The sequence below is a fragment of the Fundulus heteroclitus genome, chromosome 2, assembly GCF_011125445.2.
Source record: "Fundulus heteroclitus isolate FHET01 chromosome 2, MU-UCD_Fhet_4.1, whole genome shotgun sequence".
Taxonomy (NCBI): Eukaryota; Metazoa; Chordata; class Actinopteri; order Cyprinodontiformes; family Fundulidae; genus Fundulus; species Fundulus heteroclitus.
The window spans coordinates 14,818,188-14,832,525 of NC_046362.1; the positions used below are offsets into that span (position 1 = coordinate 14,818,188).

Consider the following 14,338-nt stretch of genomic DNA (forward strand, 5'->3'; position numbering starts at 1 on the left):
CAGTCAAACACATCAGGTTTCCTGACATTCAGAGATGATATGTTCAGACAATACTTTTTAATCTAATAAATTAAGTGTGTGTGTGTGTGTGTGTGTAACGTTTATTAGATTTGGTCTTCAAAGTCAAATCTGAGCACTCCCCATTCACGTCCATTGGTGGCAGCTCTGCGGTGCACAGATTTGCTCAGATTAACTGAATCTGGCCTCACAATGCAGCTTTGTTGCTGAGACAGATTAACACGTCAAGTGACCGGAGGTGTGGGAGAGCCTTGCATACTTTTTCCTTTCCTTCTTTCCCATTTCCAGCATTGGCCCTGGGCTCCGCCGTCCCACATCTCACAGCAACAGCGAGTAGGATGGCTAGGTGTTTTGGTTTTTACCGGTGAGTGCGTCAATTGGTTCCGAGAGATAAATAGTAACATTTTAAAAGGTTGACTTTAAATATTGCCTTTGTGGTGCATTTTATCAATTGAATATGAAAAGCATGACATAAAATCACTATTTAATGAGAGCCGGACAAAGTAAAATAGATTTTAAATGAGAGCGATGTGCTGCGTGTCAGCTCATTATGCTGGTATGCTTCTAGAATAATTAAACTGGCATATATATATATATATATATATATATATATATATATATATATATATATATATATATATATATATATTATAAAACTAAACTCTCTGTTCATTTTTGTAGGTATGTTTCCAGGTTGGCCTTATGAGGTCCAAGCCGAACATTGAAGCTGAAGTCAGGCGAAGCCCAAAGAACCAAAGCAGCTACACTGGTGCCTTTCATGTTCAACTGCAGACTGTCTACGGATTGGTCCAGAGGCAGCAGCAGCAGCAGCAGCAATGACAGTGACATACTCTCGAAGAGTTGCTGATGCAGGTTTGGGGACATTTTTCCACCTGCTCCTGCGATGGAAAGGCAGCATCTATAAACTGCTGTACAGAGAGCTCATCATCTTCTCTGTGCTCTACTGCTTCTTCAGCGTGGTTTACAGGTAAACGCAGGCAGAGGATGCTGATCATTCTAACTAAGCAAATAAAAGCTCTAATAATGATGTTTGATGCTTGGTTATCAAATATATAAGGAGAAGGACAAGAAAACTGCTTTACTGCAATTTAACCGAGGAGTTGCATATAAAATGATTTTAAGAATCTAAGAAAAACAGGAGTTTTCCTGTCACATTAAAAGCAGTAATTGTTTTTTATTCATGTTAGAAACAGGCTTAGCTGTTTTAAAAGATAAGTAGTGTAGATGTGCTACTTTAAAAGAGAATAATGTATTTAAGTAATCAGCACTATTATTATCAATCAGTTTATTACATAATGTATCAAAATTTCCTCTGAAGGATGAATTCATTACATCATGCATCATACAATTAATGAAGCAAAGGAGATGCTTTATGTTTCTCAGAATGAATGATCATGAATATAATACATGTAATCAAGGATTGTACTGACTATTAAGCACACCGTTTAATTCCTTTAAAGCAACAAAAAAAACAAACACAAGCACTAATTCTATAATCTACTTCTACACAGGAAATGGAAAGTTTTCTGAATAAGAAATCCATTCTCAAAATATTATTTAAGCTCATTAGAGGTTTGACTTCTATCAAAGTTTTCATAGGCTGCTCTCTGAAAGCTAAAGAAAAGGCTTGCAGCCTAGTTCTTTGTTGTAATAACGGACTGCTGATCAGCCAATCAGATGTGGACTTCTGGAAATATGCAGCAATGGTCAGCCATAAGAAAAATTAAACTAGATAAGACAACCAAGAAGATAAAATTGTAGAAGATAAAATACCAACTACAAGTTGAAGCTGTTTAACAACCACAGTTGGAGTTTAACAACCACAGTTGTTAAACAGGCCTTCAGATAAAAACTAAATCTCTCTTTTGGTGTAGCAAATCAATAACTATTTAAAGGAGACATATCATGAAAAAATATATTGTTTTTAGCCCTTAAATACATTTTGTTGTGTACTTAGAGTCTCTAGGGGTGCTGAAATTGAACTCTTACCTCTTGAACTCTGAAATGCAAAGAGCCATTACATCTGCTGTAAACACAGCATTTTAGAAAAAGGACACCATACAATAATGAGCTACTCAAACTAAACATAGGTTTTGGAGTGGCCAAGTCACAGTCTGGGTTGAGATGTTGTCTCAGCCTCAGAGTCAGAATGAGATGCTTTGGCATGACCTTAAACCGTCTGTGGTCACAAACTCAGCAACGCGTCTAAATTTAAACAGTCTGCCACAGAAGAGTGACAAACTCTGTTATAACAATGTAAAAGACTGATCAGGCAGAACGTTTAGGGAGTAATTGTTTTTTTATATAAAGGACCAGGATGGTTTGGACAGCTTTTTTTCCCTTAAGAAATTATTATTATTATTATTATTATTATTATTATTATTATTATTATTATTATTATTATTATTATTATTATTATTATTTTGCTTTTGTTCATGTTGTCTTTGTCTGATATCAACAACATTAGTTTGATGATCAGAAATGTACAAGTGACAAAAATGCAATGAGAAGAAATCTTTATCTAGGCAAATGCTGTTTCGCAGGACTGTACTTTGACACATTTTCACAGGCACTCAGGCAACATTTGTAGTAAAACACAGTCAGGAATATTTTGAGGGGCTTGCTGGTGAACATTTCTTTCAAATCTAAGGTCAGATTTGGTCTTGAGACGTGAACCTAAATTAAATGAATATCCTTCCTGAGTCCCAATGGTCAGTTTTATCATAAGCTGGTTAAAAGGTTGTCCTGAACATTCAAGGGCAGGTAATGGTTTTATTATTTATGGATGATGAGACAACACACCATTTTTGCTCAAACTTTGGCCGTAAAGAGAGAGTTTGGCTATTTTTTTAAAACTCTTCTGACACAAACTAGGGGGAATATGAATTTAGTAAAACATAGATAAATATATAGAGCTTGTTGGTGGCCACTTTTGTTTCACAGACTTGAGTAAATTCATTGGCATTTCAAAGGTAAATTATGGGCGACAGAAGCAGTAAGCCCTTTATGAGAGTTTCCGCACACAAATTGAGAACCTCTGATGGGAAACTTCAATTAGATTTGGAAAGACACCAAAATAGTTATGGGTTCAAATCCTAGCCACAGCCTTTCTATGTGGACTTAGCATGTTCCCATTTTGCATTGGTGGATTCTGTCAACAGGGGGCTTTCTCCTACAGTCCAAAACTGTCCATGTTTATGTGACTGGTCTCTCCAAATTTTCCCAAGCAGTTATGAGTGCATGCATACTGGTGTGTCCTGTCTGTCTCTGTATTACCCTGTGATGGACTGGCATACTCTCTGCTGGAGGTAGACCAAGACCCTGCAAGGGTTTAGAAAAGTGAGAGATTAAAGTGAGTTTGTAACTTGGAGGACATCAAATCCCTCATTGCTTATGAGTAAACTTACCTTAGATTTTTCCCCCTCTACCAGGTTTCTGTTAAGCAGCGAGCAGAAGAGGCTGTTTGAGAAGCTGTCGATATACTGTGACCGCTATGCAGAACTCATCCCTGTGTCGTTTGTGCTGGGTGAGTTGGTTTGCTGGTTTTAACTCACACTCAGATTCTTGAAACATTGATCAAAATCAACTTTCAAGTGATTTCTTTCGAACCCAGGCTTCTACGTGACTCTGGTTGTCTCCCGTTGGTGGGGCCAATTTGAGAACTTGCCCTGGCCGGACCGTTTGGCAGCACTAGTAGGAGGCCATGTCCGTGGGACCGACGAGACCGCCAGGCTGACCCGAAGAACCCTGATGCGCTACGTCAACCTCTCAGGAGTTCTGATCTACCGCTCTGTTAGTACTGCTGTCTACAAGAGGTTTCCAACCACTGAGCATTTGATGCAAGCAGGTAGGGCATGATAACAAAACCCTAAGAAATTCATTACTGGCCTGAGACAGCCAGCATGTTTTGCATCCAAACGTCTTGAAAGAAACTTGGAGATAGACCTTTGTTCCTAACTAAGGACACAGAGACAACAAACATGTGCTTCTTTCTCTCAGGTTTGATGACCTCAGAGGAACTGAGACACCTGGAAGATCTACCGTCCCCCCATAACAAGTTCTGGGTGCCTTGCACATGGTTCGTCAACTTGGCTCTGAGAGCACGGACTGAGGGGCGCATCAACAATGACGTGGCCCTTACCGCCATTCTCACCGTAGGTCTCCATGTGACATCAATCTGCAGGCCAGAGAGGCATTCTTCTGGCATCGTTTATTTTTTGCCGGACCTTTTCTTTGTTTTTCTCCATTCAGGAGCTTAACAGTCTGAGGGCGAAGTGCATGAAGTTGTACGGTTACGACTGGATTAGCCTCCCTCTCGTCTACACCCAGGTAGGTGGGAGTGGTTTTCTATAATGGGGTTTCAATGACAGCTATAGTGCATGTAAATACTCAGTTAAACACATGACTGATGTCTTTGAATTAGGTGGCAACAATTGCAGTCTACAGCTTCTTCCTGGCTTGTCTGATTGGCCGACAGTTCTTGGATCCGGCTCAGGGATATCCGGGTCATGATGTGGATTTCTACCTGCCAGTTTTTACTCTTCTGCAGTTTTTTTTCTATGTTGGCTGGCTGAAGGTGAGACACAGCTAAAATATTACTATCGCTTCTCCCTTTCTTACTTTTAGCTTTTATTGGAGCGGTGTTTTGTGTTGATGTTCTCAGGTGGCTGAACAACTCATTAATCCTTTTGGTGAAGACGATGATGACTTTGAAACAAACTGGCTTGTTGACCGAAACCTGCAGGTTCTGATTCAGTCCAAATGTTTCCCTGCTGTATTTTAAATCTAATATATAGGAACTGTCTTTTTTTAATTCTGGTGGTTTTCATTGTGTCTCAGGTCTCTCTGTTGTCCGTGGATGAGATGTACGACAACCTGCCACTGGTTGAGAGGGACATGTACTGGAATGACTCGGAGCCCCAGCCTCCCTACACTCCGGCCAGTGCTGAACATCGTAAACCCTCCTTCATGGGCTCAGCGCTGGATATCAGGTAAGCGTTTGTGTTTATTTCCTGGAAAACAGTCAATGAAGGCTTTACATCTGGGTAATCATGAACTTGATGCTCGCCAGTGTTCCCAAGGACGAGATGGAGTTTCAGTCAAACCTGGAGCAGATCAAAGAAAATGAAGAAGCCAACTACACCACCCCACTACTTGGAGGGTTAGGTCGTCTTTTGGGCGTCCAGTCCCCAAACTTTCCTCGCTCGTCCCGGGTCCCTCTGCTGCGCCGCCGTCCTGGAGCACCGCTGAGCCGGTTCCCTCTTTACTTGCACCCGGAAGCGCCATCGACCCCTAATCAAGGCCGCCACCCTTTGAACCAGGAGCGGGATCCAGACTACGCCTTCTCCACTGTGCCCATGTATGACAGACCGGGATTTTACAGCTGCCCCCAAACACCCATTCACTGTGTGCCCCCTGCAGCGCCTCGCCCTCGGCATGCCCGGCGCACCCAAAACGAGTGGGATCGCAGCTGCAGCTCAATGGCCCCTCCGGCGGTGGGCTCCCAGTTACTGGCTCCTGACACGCCCAGCCATCTCCCACCGCCACCATCTTCTGCACTGCCCTGGATGAGTGGGGAGGGGGATTCGCACAGTGGCCCAGCGTTCTCCTTCCCCGACCCAGCACCGGAACTCTGTCCAATATCCAAACTCCGACCAGGACACGGCCTCCTGTCCCGGCGCCCTCATCCCCCTCGCCTCACTTTAGAAACACTCCCAACCGCCGACAGCCAGCCAGGACCCCCAAGTGCTCGGGCTACAGGAGACGGAGGTGAAAGGGCGTTCTCATTCACTCCCCCCTCTCACGCAGCGGTACCAAATCCTGGTAATCCCGGCAGCAGCTCCGGCAGCATTAATGCAACAAGCACCAACAGCGCTGGCACAACAGGAAGTCTTTGCAATGGAACAAGCCACAGTGGTTTTAGTAACCATGGGAACTTCACATCAAACCCGCGGACGAGCAGCGGGGGCACCAATGGCGGGCCGAGCACCAACATGAACACAGCTCCTGCGTCTGCGCCATCACAAGAAGTGAGTCAGCAAAACTCAGCCAATGATTCGGGAATCTCATTGGCTGAGGGGGACCTGCTGGGAGTTCTGGTGGACGGTGGGATGAATAAGGAAGAGAAAGGGAGCAGGACTGAGGAAAAGACTAACTAATTTGACGTCATTATATATTAAATTCTGGAAATGTGCTCAATCAATGAATCTGGACTGAAATATACACTGCTCAAAAAAAAATCAAAGGATCACTTTTTTATAATATCAAGTTAGTTAATCTTCTGTGATATTGATCTGGTCAGTTCTGTACAAGAGGATGTTGTGAATCAGTGTCGGCTGTTTTAGTGATGATGAAATTTACAACAGTTTTTCAGTAGTTTTGCATTTGACCAGGGTCAATGTCACGACTGGTAGCATGAGGCTTTACCTGGACCCTACAGAGGTTGCACAGGCAGTCCAACTTCAACTTCAACACATGCCATTGCCAGAAAATTTGCTGTGTCTCCCTCAAGAGCATGAAGGAGACTCCAGGAGGCAGTAGTTACTCAAGGAGAGCTGGACAGGGTTATTAGAGGTCCTGAACCTAACAGCATGATCGGTATGTTCTCCTTTGTGCAAGGAGGAGCAGGATGAGTACTGCCAGAGCCCTACAAAGCCAGCCATCAGGCCTCTGGTGTGAATGTCTCTGACCCAACCATTAGAAAGACCTGAGCTCACTGCCTAGCACCATGAAGTGTTATTAGCCCAGAGAATAAGATGATTTGCCAATGGAATAAGATTTTTGCACTTAAAATGGGAACAACTTATCTCCATCATCTTATTTCAAGTGCTGGATGTCTAATTATCTTATTTTAGGGGTCAAAATACTCACTCCATTGGCAAAAAATCTTATTTACCTGCTCAAATCAAGGACAAATACACTAAATTTAAGAACATTTTACTTATTTTTAGATCCGTTTTTGCAGTGTGAGTGTTGGTTTTGGGAGTAATATCCATGGAGGAACGCATCGGCCCGTACAGGATAAAGGATGAAATCCTTACACCCGTTGTTAGGCCCTTTCTTTGATGCAGTGGGTCCCAGGCTTCCTGGTGCATGATAATACCTGGCCTCGAGTGGAAAGAGTATGCAGGCAGCTCCTCTGACCTAAACCCAATAGAACAACTCTGGGACATCAGGGTTAGCTCCGACTGACGGCACTAAATTGCATCTCAGACGATCCAGGTGTTCAGCATTATTTTTTTTTAAAGTGTTCCTTTAATTTCTTTGAGCAGTGCATAAAGTGATGACACATCATGGAATGACGGTATTAGCTTTTTGTAAGACAATTTGACAGATGTTGAATAAGTATGTTGTTGTCAAGAGATGTTTTTAAGGCCACCGATCAGTCATAGTGAACATCAAAGCGCCTTATCACATCTCATATATGAAATCTAAATGTGCAACCCATTGTTTTTAAACTGTGCGGCTGCTTTAGTCAACAGACTTACACCTATTAAACCCTTACGTGTTAAACCCTACTTCCTGAGTTACCTCAGAATTGGCCTACATCTTATGCGAAAATCCCTTTTAATGACTGAACTGACACTGCGTCAATGAGAAATGTCAAAAGCTTACATTTGCTGTAAAATCGAGCAACAAAAAGCTTAACTGTTCATCCAGATCCTTAATGTTGTTTCTATCTATGTTCTGTCAAATTACATATGCTATGAAACTTTTATCATTGTTTATTTAAATAAAAATAAGCCCCATAAATGATTTGCATATTATTGCTTTATTTTTGTAAAACACAATTTTCATACATACAACATATATTCACAAATAATAATTAAAACGGTTATAAAAGAACAGCGACAATAATTCAACTTTGAAAGTTGTGGAGAAAATGACCAAAGAAAGGAACTTACTTAACCTTAACCCAATGTTTTTCAATAATGGATAGACACAAATCATTAGTATTTCTGATATGTATATCGAGCGGATTAAATATCAGGAGTTTGTTGTTTATGGCTTTGTTTCTAAGATTTTAAATTACATAATCTTCTCACTTCTAAGTGCAGGTTTAAAGCCTTCATGCTATAGAAAGAAAGCATTGCCCCACTGGTTACATCAAGAGACGCAAAACTATTTCACAGCAGGAAAGGAAGCATATCTTTCAGTGAGTTCCCTTTCACACCAGACTAAGATCACACCACAAACCCAAACAGTCAGCCAGAATATGAGCGGTCCCCATCGTGCATCATGCAGCTTAGCATTAATAAATAAAAAAAATAAAAAAACAATCCGAGATCCTGGTGGCAGTATATTATTTATAGAGGCTGCAGGAAAGGGCCTGGTAACAGCGGTGGCAGCTTATCCACGAGGTATGCTCCAACGCTTTATGGCTTGGTGACCAGAGTAAAAAAAAACAACAACAAAAAAAACTGCATGGTGCACAAAACTTTTGCCCATAGGGTTTGTTACGCACACTGCTCCTTATAGAGTAAGGCCCCCTGCTGTTAAGAAGCAAATAAACGTCTCATATAGACAGGGAGCTCACTGAACGAGTTAAGCTCGTCACACTGCAGTTCACATCCAGATTGGATTTGCTTTGTTGTCCAAGGGTAGCCATGGTGTTGCACTTAAAGCAGGGCAGAGGGGGTGAGGAGGAGTTTATAAAAAGGGTTTCTGAATTGTTATTACAAAAAACACAGCAACCCTCTTAAAAGCAAATTGAGACTTCAGAGCCTCAGTGGGAATAGCCCAGTGATCATCAGAAAGCACCACCGAATATGGCAGGTGAAAATAATTACACAGTGGCACACACACACACAACGGTCCACTGGGTTTTGTATAGAGAACCTCTAAACTCTATCCTCCTGTGTTGTCAAAAAGCTGTCAGTGTGAATAATGTTTTCTGGTCTAAAGTTTGGCTGAAACTGATGGAGGTGCAAAAACCTCCGATGTTTATATGGAAACCCACTAAGTGAACAGTATGGCAATGCTTGCATCCACGCTAAAATGAGGTTTCCCACATTTGCTGTGATCCAGAGACATTCAATAGGTTTTGCAAATTCTGGAGCCTATAGGGTGATCTCAATACGGTGTGAAGGGGACCTTTTTTATGTTACTTCAGCACAGCCTATACTCCACATTCCTATTTATCTAAATCTTGCCAGAGAGGGAGGACGCATAAATGGCTGTAATGGTAAATGAGATTACATCTGTGAAATTTTGAGGGATCTATTAACACATAGGATGCCTGCAGAAGGAAGACTGAGTCTAACTGCCTTCCTCTCCCATGGTGTGTTTGTCAAAGAGGTACTCGGCCAACCCGTTCTGGGGGGCTCCCATGCGACGCAGGTTTGAGATCCAGTCGGCCAGCTGTTTGATCGATTTCACCTGCTCATCCAGGAAGTGTGTTTCTATGAAGTCACACATCTGTTTGGGCAGACAGAAGGCATTTATATTGCAAAAGGGTCAGAATGACAAGGACAGCATCAGAACAGGATGTTCTTCTTGGTTGTTTCTCACATGAGGATCGTTGTGTTCGGCGGCCATTTTCTGCAGGTCCAGCAGGGATTGGTTTACGCTTTTCTCTAGCTGCAAGGCACACTCCAGGGCCTCCAGGCCGCTCCCCCACTCGTCTCTATCAGGTTTCTAACGGACAAATGATTCATGATAAGACATAAAAATAATAATAAAAATAAATTAATTATATATATATATATATATATATATATATATATATATATATATATATATATATATATATATATATATATATATATATATATATATATAAATAATATTTGAAAACACACACACACACAAGGAGACCCGTTTCAACACTTAGAAGTGGACCCACTGGCGTCTTCCATTCTAAAGGCTCTCCAGCTACTGTCAACAATAATGTACTTCCATTCATTAATAAATGTATCCTCGCATACCTTGACGTCCTGCAGAAAAATTCGGCCTCCACGCTGGTTCTGCAGACTCTCTGCAGCTTCTCTGCATGCTCGCGCTCCTCTTTGGACTGTGCCCTGAAGAACTTGGCAAAATTTGGCAGGGATTTGTCATCCCTGTCGAAATAGTATGCCTGAAAGCAAACCAAGGGACAAGAGTAACAAAGAAACAATAAGTTTTCCACTAAATGACCAAAAAACAAAAACAAATACAAAAGTAGATTTTAAAGGTTTCTCACCAAAGAGAGATAAACATAGGAGGCATACAGCTCCAAGTTTATCTGCCTGTTGATTGCAGCCTCGCAGTCCTGATGGAAGTTTTGTCGGATTTGGGAACTCATTTCTACGAAGAGACCAACAATGAATAAAAGAACGGCTTTCCACGAGTCTGCTGGTCAAATCTAAGACATGACATACCAGGGTCTAATTGGAACAAATTGGTTCGAGCTTCCTTTTGAGATGCCACAATTTAAATGGCCTCCAATATTTAAGGGATTAACATGAAAAAAAAAAAGGAGTTCACTTATCAGTACTGGTGACGCAGCCACAGACTAATCTCACACAGACAGACAGACCATTTTGTTTACGTCGCGGTAAGGGCTTCCTGTGTGTAAAAGTATTTAGATCCCATGAACATTGTCCCTTTTTTTTTTTTTTTTAAATCACCGTCAAGTTATCTATTGGGCTTTTAAGCAGTAATAGACCGACACAAATTAGAGCATGATGGTAACAAAAAGGGGATCCATAGTGTTTTTTATATGTAAAATCTGAAAAGTGTGGTGTGTCTGCTTTGTAGAACCACTTCCCTCTGCCGTCACAACAGCACGTCTTTCGGATTATACTTCTGCCGGCTTTGCACATTTAGGGGATGAATTTCTTTCATCCACTCTTCTTTGCGAACTAACTCAAGCTCAGATTAAACGGAAAGCAACCTGAGAACGTCCATTTTAAAGTCTTTCCCACAGATTCTCCTTTAAATTTAAGTTTGAACTTTGAAAAGAACATTTGGACGCATGCATATGCTTTGATAGAAACCTCTGGATGCATGTTTGGCATCATTGTCCAGCTAGAAGACGAACCCCCACCCTAAGCTCAAGTCATTTGCAGCATCTGAAGGCTTTCCTTCCATGCTTGCCGTGTCATCCCCATTGTTTTGCTGCCAACTTCCAAACTGATGTTTTATGGAGTTCTTATGATTCTTACACAAACACCAGAGTTGTAGAGTACACAACTTACTGTCAACATATTTTCCCACCTGAGCTGTGGATCTCTGCAGCTCCCCAAGAGTTACCAAGGGTCTCTTAGCAGATTCTCCATTTAATACTCTCCGAGCCTGACCTACAAGTTAAGATGGACCGTAGAGCTGCATGATATTAGTTGCGATAATATTCGTAAATGTTGCAATGACGACTTAGCTTGCGATAAATACAGCCAAAAAAAAATTATGATCATGAGTAGTCTATCCAACTACTAAAAAAAAAAAAAAAAACATCTGCCTTTTCCATCTCAAACACAAAAAGGTTGCCTCTGTGCAACTTGGGACGTTTTGGCAACGCATCAACTTAGCTGTAGTTTCTAGTCAACTTTACCACCTCAAGGTTTTTATGTTGCACTAAATAACAAATGTGTCCAGACATATTTGGGGCACTGAGAGCCTGAACACAGGGCGCTTAAATAACTAGCCAGCACTCATTGCACTCCAGGCGATTCTTTTTCCATTTGCATATTGTGAGCCATGATACCTCAATGATTATACATTTGCGATTAATTGTGCAGCCATAGTGGACAGCACTCTGCCATACAGGTACCATTTTGGGACTATGTACTGAACAGCTCTCCATAACGTATTCAAACGTTATGGAGAGCTGTTTGAGATATAGTTTTATAACTTGGCCCTGCCTGCTTTAAAGTTCTCCCCTGTCTCTCTGACCTGTCTGCCATGTTCCTCAGCTCCCATGATGCTCTTTGTTCTCTACTGTTCTCCATCAGCCCTCTGAGGATTTTGCCGTTTTTGTTTCATCAATTGCACACGGGAGGACTGGCGCTAATTAGATTGCACCCAAAACGGTTTATTTAAGGTGCATTTTTATTAAGAGGTAACAGAGTACTGGGGGCTAAACACAAACGCACAATGAAACCTTCACCTACTCTACTTGTTGGCCTGTCAATAGATCCCAATATAATGCAACCAGGTTTGTAACACGATTAAATCTGAAAAGTCGCACAGATTTTAACGCACATTTAAATGCATTTGACTTTAAGGAGAACACCGCATCCTTATCGACCTAAACATCCTCTGTGCGTCTCTTCAGCATGAGCTAACGCTTTACTAGCTAGCCGAGGGACGGAGCTTCCCGCTTACCTGCTTTGAATAATGTCCGCTCTTCTCTTCCCTTCACTGATAACTACAGACCGTGTGATTCGGTTCAATGTTTTTAATGTTAAGGCCTTCAGAGAAAAACGCCACCTGAATGTTACACAAATGTCACCGTCCACAAAGACGGCCGCCCAACGCGTATTTACGTCAGGAGGCGGAGTTGACACTTATGCTGCGTTCACTGACAGTGGGGAAGCAGCCACAGTGCAGTCGTCGTGCGTCTTATACTGCCGCTCTTTATTTGATGGAAACAAATTGTATAATTTCATCCATATAATTAACGACAGAGCCGCCAACCCACGTGTGGGAGAAATAAATAAAAATAAAAGCAACGAACAAGGCCACGTGTCGCTCGTCCGAGGTGACCTGAAAGCAGCAACACAACAGTTGAAACCAGAGACCTGCGCTTGTTGCAACGCGTGGCAGAGACCGATGAGAATCCTGCTGCACATGCTCAGTTAGCCTCTCCTTCTTTCTGGGTGACAACAGCCACACCCCGTCATTCCTTCAGGGGGGAACTGAAAATCAAGGGGAAAAAGTTATCTTTTTAATGATTAGCTTACTTTTTGTGTGATCGCATCCATACTGTCTGTATGAATAACTTATTAGTTATACAGTTTGAACCAGCAGTTTCTCAGCTTCTGACAGCCCAGAACTAATGTTTTTAAGCTTTCATTTAAAGATGGTAGTTAAGGCGAGGCACAGTTGCAACTGTCCCTCCTGACCACAATTGTGAAGAACTGACAAATAAATAAAAGTCGACCTAATGAATGGAGTGGAGAATATTTTACTGTCTAGTTCAGGTGTCAAACTCAAGGCCCGTGGGCCGAATCTGGCCCGTCAAGGCGATTTATCCAGTCCTCAAGAGAACAAAAAGCCATATCATGTCATAAAATAGAGACATATTTTTACAGTGTATAAGGTAGCTAAAACTGTACCTACTGTAGCGAAAATTGTTTTTTTTTTAGTGTGTAGTAACAGCATCATGCCACTAGGCGTCAGTTTTCCCACAACACATTAAAATAACCCAGAAATGTCCAAAAAGAGAAAAAGTAATGCAGACTGATGAGTTTAAATGGTAACTCACCCTAATATCAACTTTTTTGCAGATAAACGGGACCTAAGGGTGCTACTTTTACGTTACTGTGCATTTTTGTTTATACTTCTATGAAATTAAATTATGAAATCAAAAGTATCATCTATCGATCATCTATCATCACGTGCAACCGGCCCTATTAATGACTTCCTGATGCCAAAGTGATCCAATATAGAAATGAGTTTGACACCCCTGGTCTAGTTATTTAACATCAAAATGAACTTTAAAGGCTTAAACCAAGTTGCAGAATCTCCGTCCCCATCCAAAAGCAGGGCCACACAAAAATAAAATAAAAAAATCACAACAGAGAAAGCTTAGGTTGGACATTCTAACAGAATCCCCTGTAAAGGAAGCTGTGGAACTTGCAAAGAAGGTAAAGAGAAAGCAGACCCACAACAAAAACACAATACAAACCAACAAACTTGGAACCATGACAATAATAATAATAAAAAAAAAAAACTAAGGGAACAAAGCACACTGAGCAGGATGCTGACTCTGAAAAAGAAGACTACTGCATTGTGTATTCAGAAAGCTGGCCGGCTGAGGTCTGCTTGCAGTGTAAATTGAGATGTAGGCTCACAAAGCCCAAACTGATGGTCGTCTCATTTACATTTGCCACAATTGTGACTCTTGACAGTGATTGTTATAGACTAAATAAAATTACATGAAAAATAAAGTTGATGAGCACTGTTCTGGGTTTTGCTGTTTTATTCTGGGTGTGTCATGGTCTGAGTTTTTGTTGGTTGCTGTCTTGTTTCTCATTTTCTTCTGTGTTCAGTCTGCTTCCCTTCCTGTTCTGGTCCCAGTTCATTTGTCACACCAGATTTTGTTTTGCTAATATGTTCCCCAAATATTTTCCCCTGAACCTTGTCGTTTTGAGCCCGG

The 14,338-nt window shown here is 41.6% G+C and overlaps 2 protein-coding genes across 2 annotated transcripts; one reads left to right on the forward strand and one right to left on the reverse strand.

The window, feature by feature from the left end:
* The first annotated feature begins 109 nt into the window (after nt 1-109).
* On the forward strand, nt 110-6,784 carry best1 (bestrophin 1). The gene is made up of 10 exons (XM_036148765.1): nt 110-382; nt 700-1,006; nt 3,471-3,565; nt 3,653-3,886; nt 4,039-4,193; nt 4,291-4,368; nt 4,463-4,615; nt 4,703-4,783; nt 4,879-5,030; nt 5,111-6,784. The coding sequence occupies exons 2-10, from the start codon at nt 855-857 to the stop codon at nt 6,195-6,197; spliced, it is 2,187 nt and encodes a 728-aa protein (XP_036004658.1). The 5' UTR covers nt 110-382; nt 700-854; the 3' UTR covers nt 6,198-6,784.
* A 1,005-nt stretch (nt 6,785-7,789) lies between these two features.
* Nucleotides 7,790-12,523, reverse strand: fth1b (ferritin, heavy polypeptide 1b). Its single transcript, XM_012851988.3, is given in 6 exon segments — nt 7,790-9,456; nt 9,550-9,675; nt 9,966-10,013; nt 10,016-10,114; nt 10,220-10,323; nt 12,343-12,523. Coding segments are annotated over 5 exon segments (534 nt in total). The 5' UTR covers nt 10,322-10,323; nt 12,343-12,523; the 3' UTR covers nt 7,790-9,297.
* Nucleotides 12,524-14,338: the final 1,815 nt, after the last annotated feature.

Excerpts from the sequence above, each read along its gene's own strand:
- best1 (XM_036148765.1), top strand. The coding sequence starts at position 855 with ATGACAGTGACATACTCTCGAAGAGTTGCTGATGCAGGTTTGGGGACA. Across the intron at positions 4,194-4,290 it reads CCCTTACCGCCATTCTCACC|GAGCTTAACAGTCTGAGGGC; the intron begins GTAGGTCTCCAT and ends TTCTCCATTCAG. Across the intron at positions 4,369-4,462 it reads TCCCTCTCGTCTACACCCAG|GTGGCAACAATTGCAGTCTA; the intron begins GTAGGTGGGAGT and ends TCTTTGAATTAG.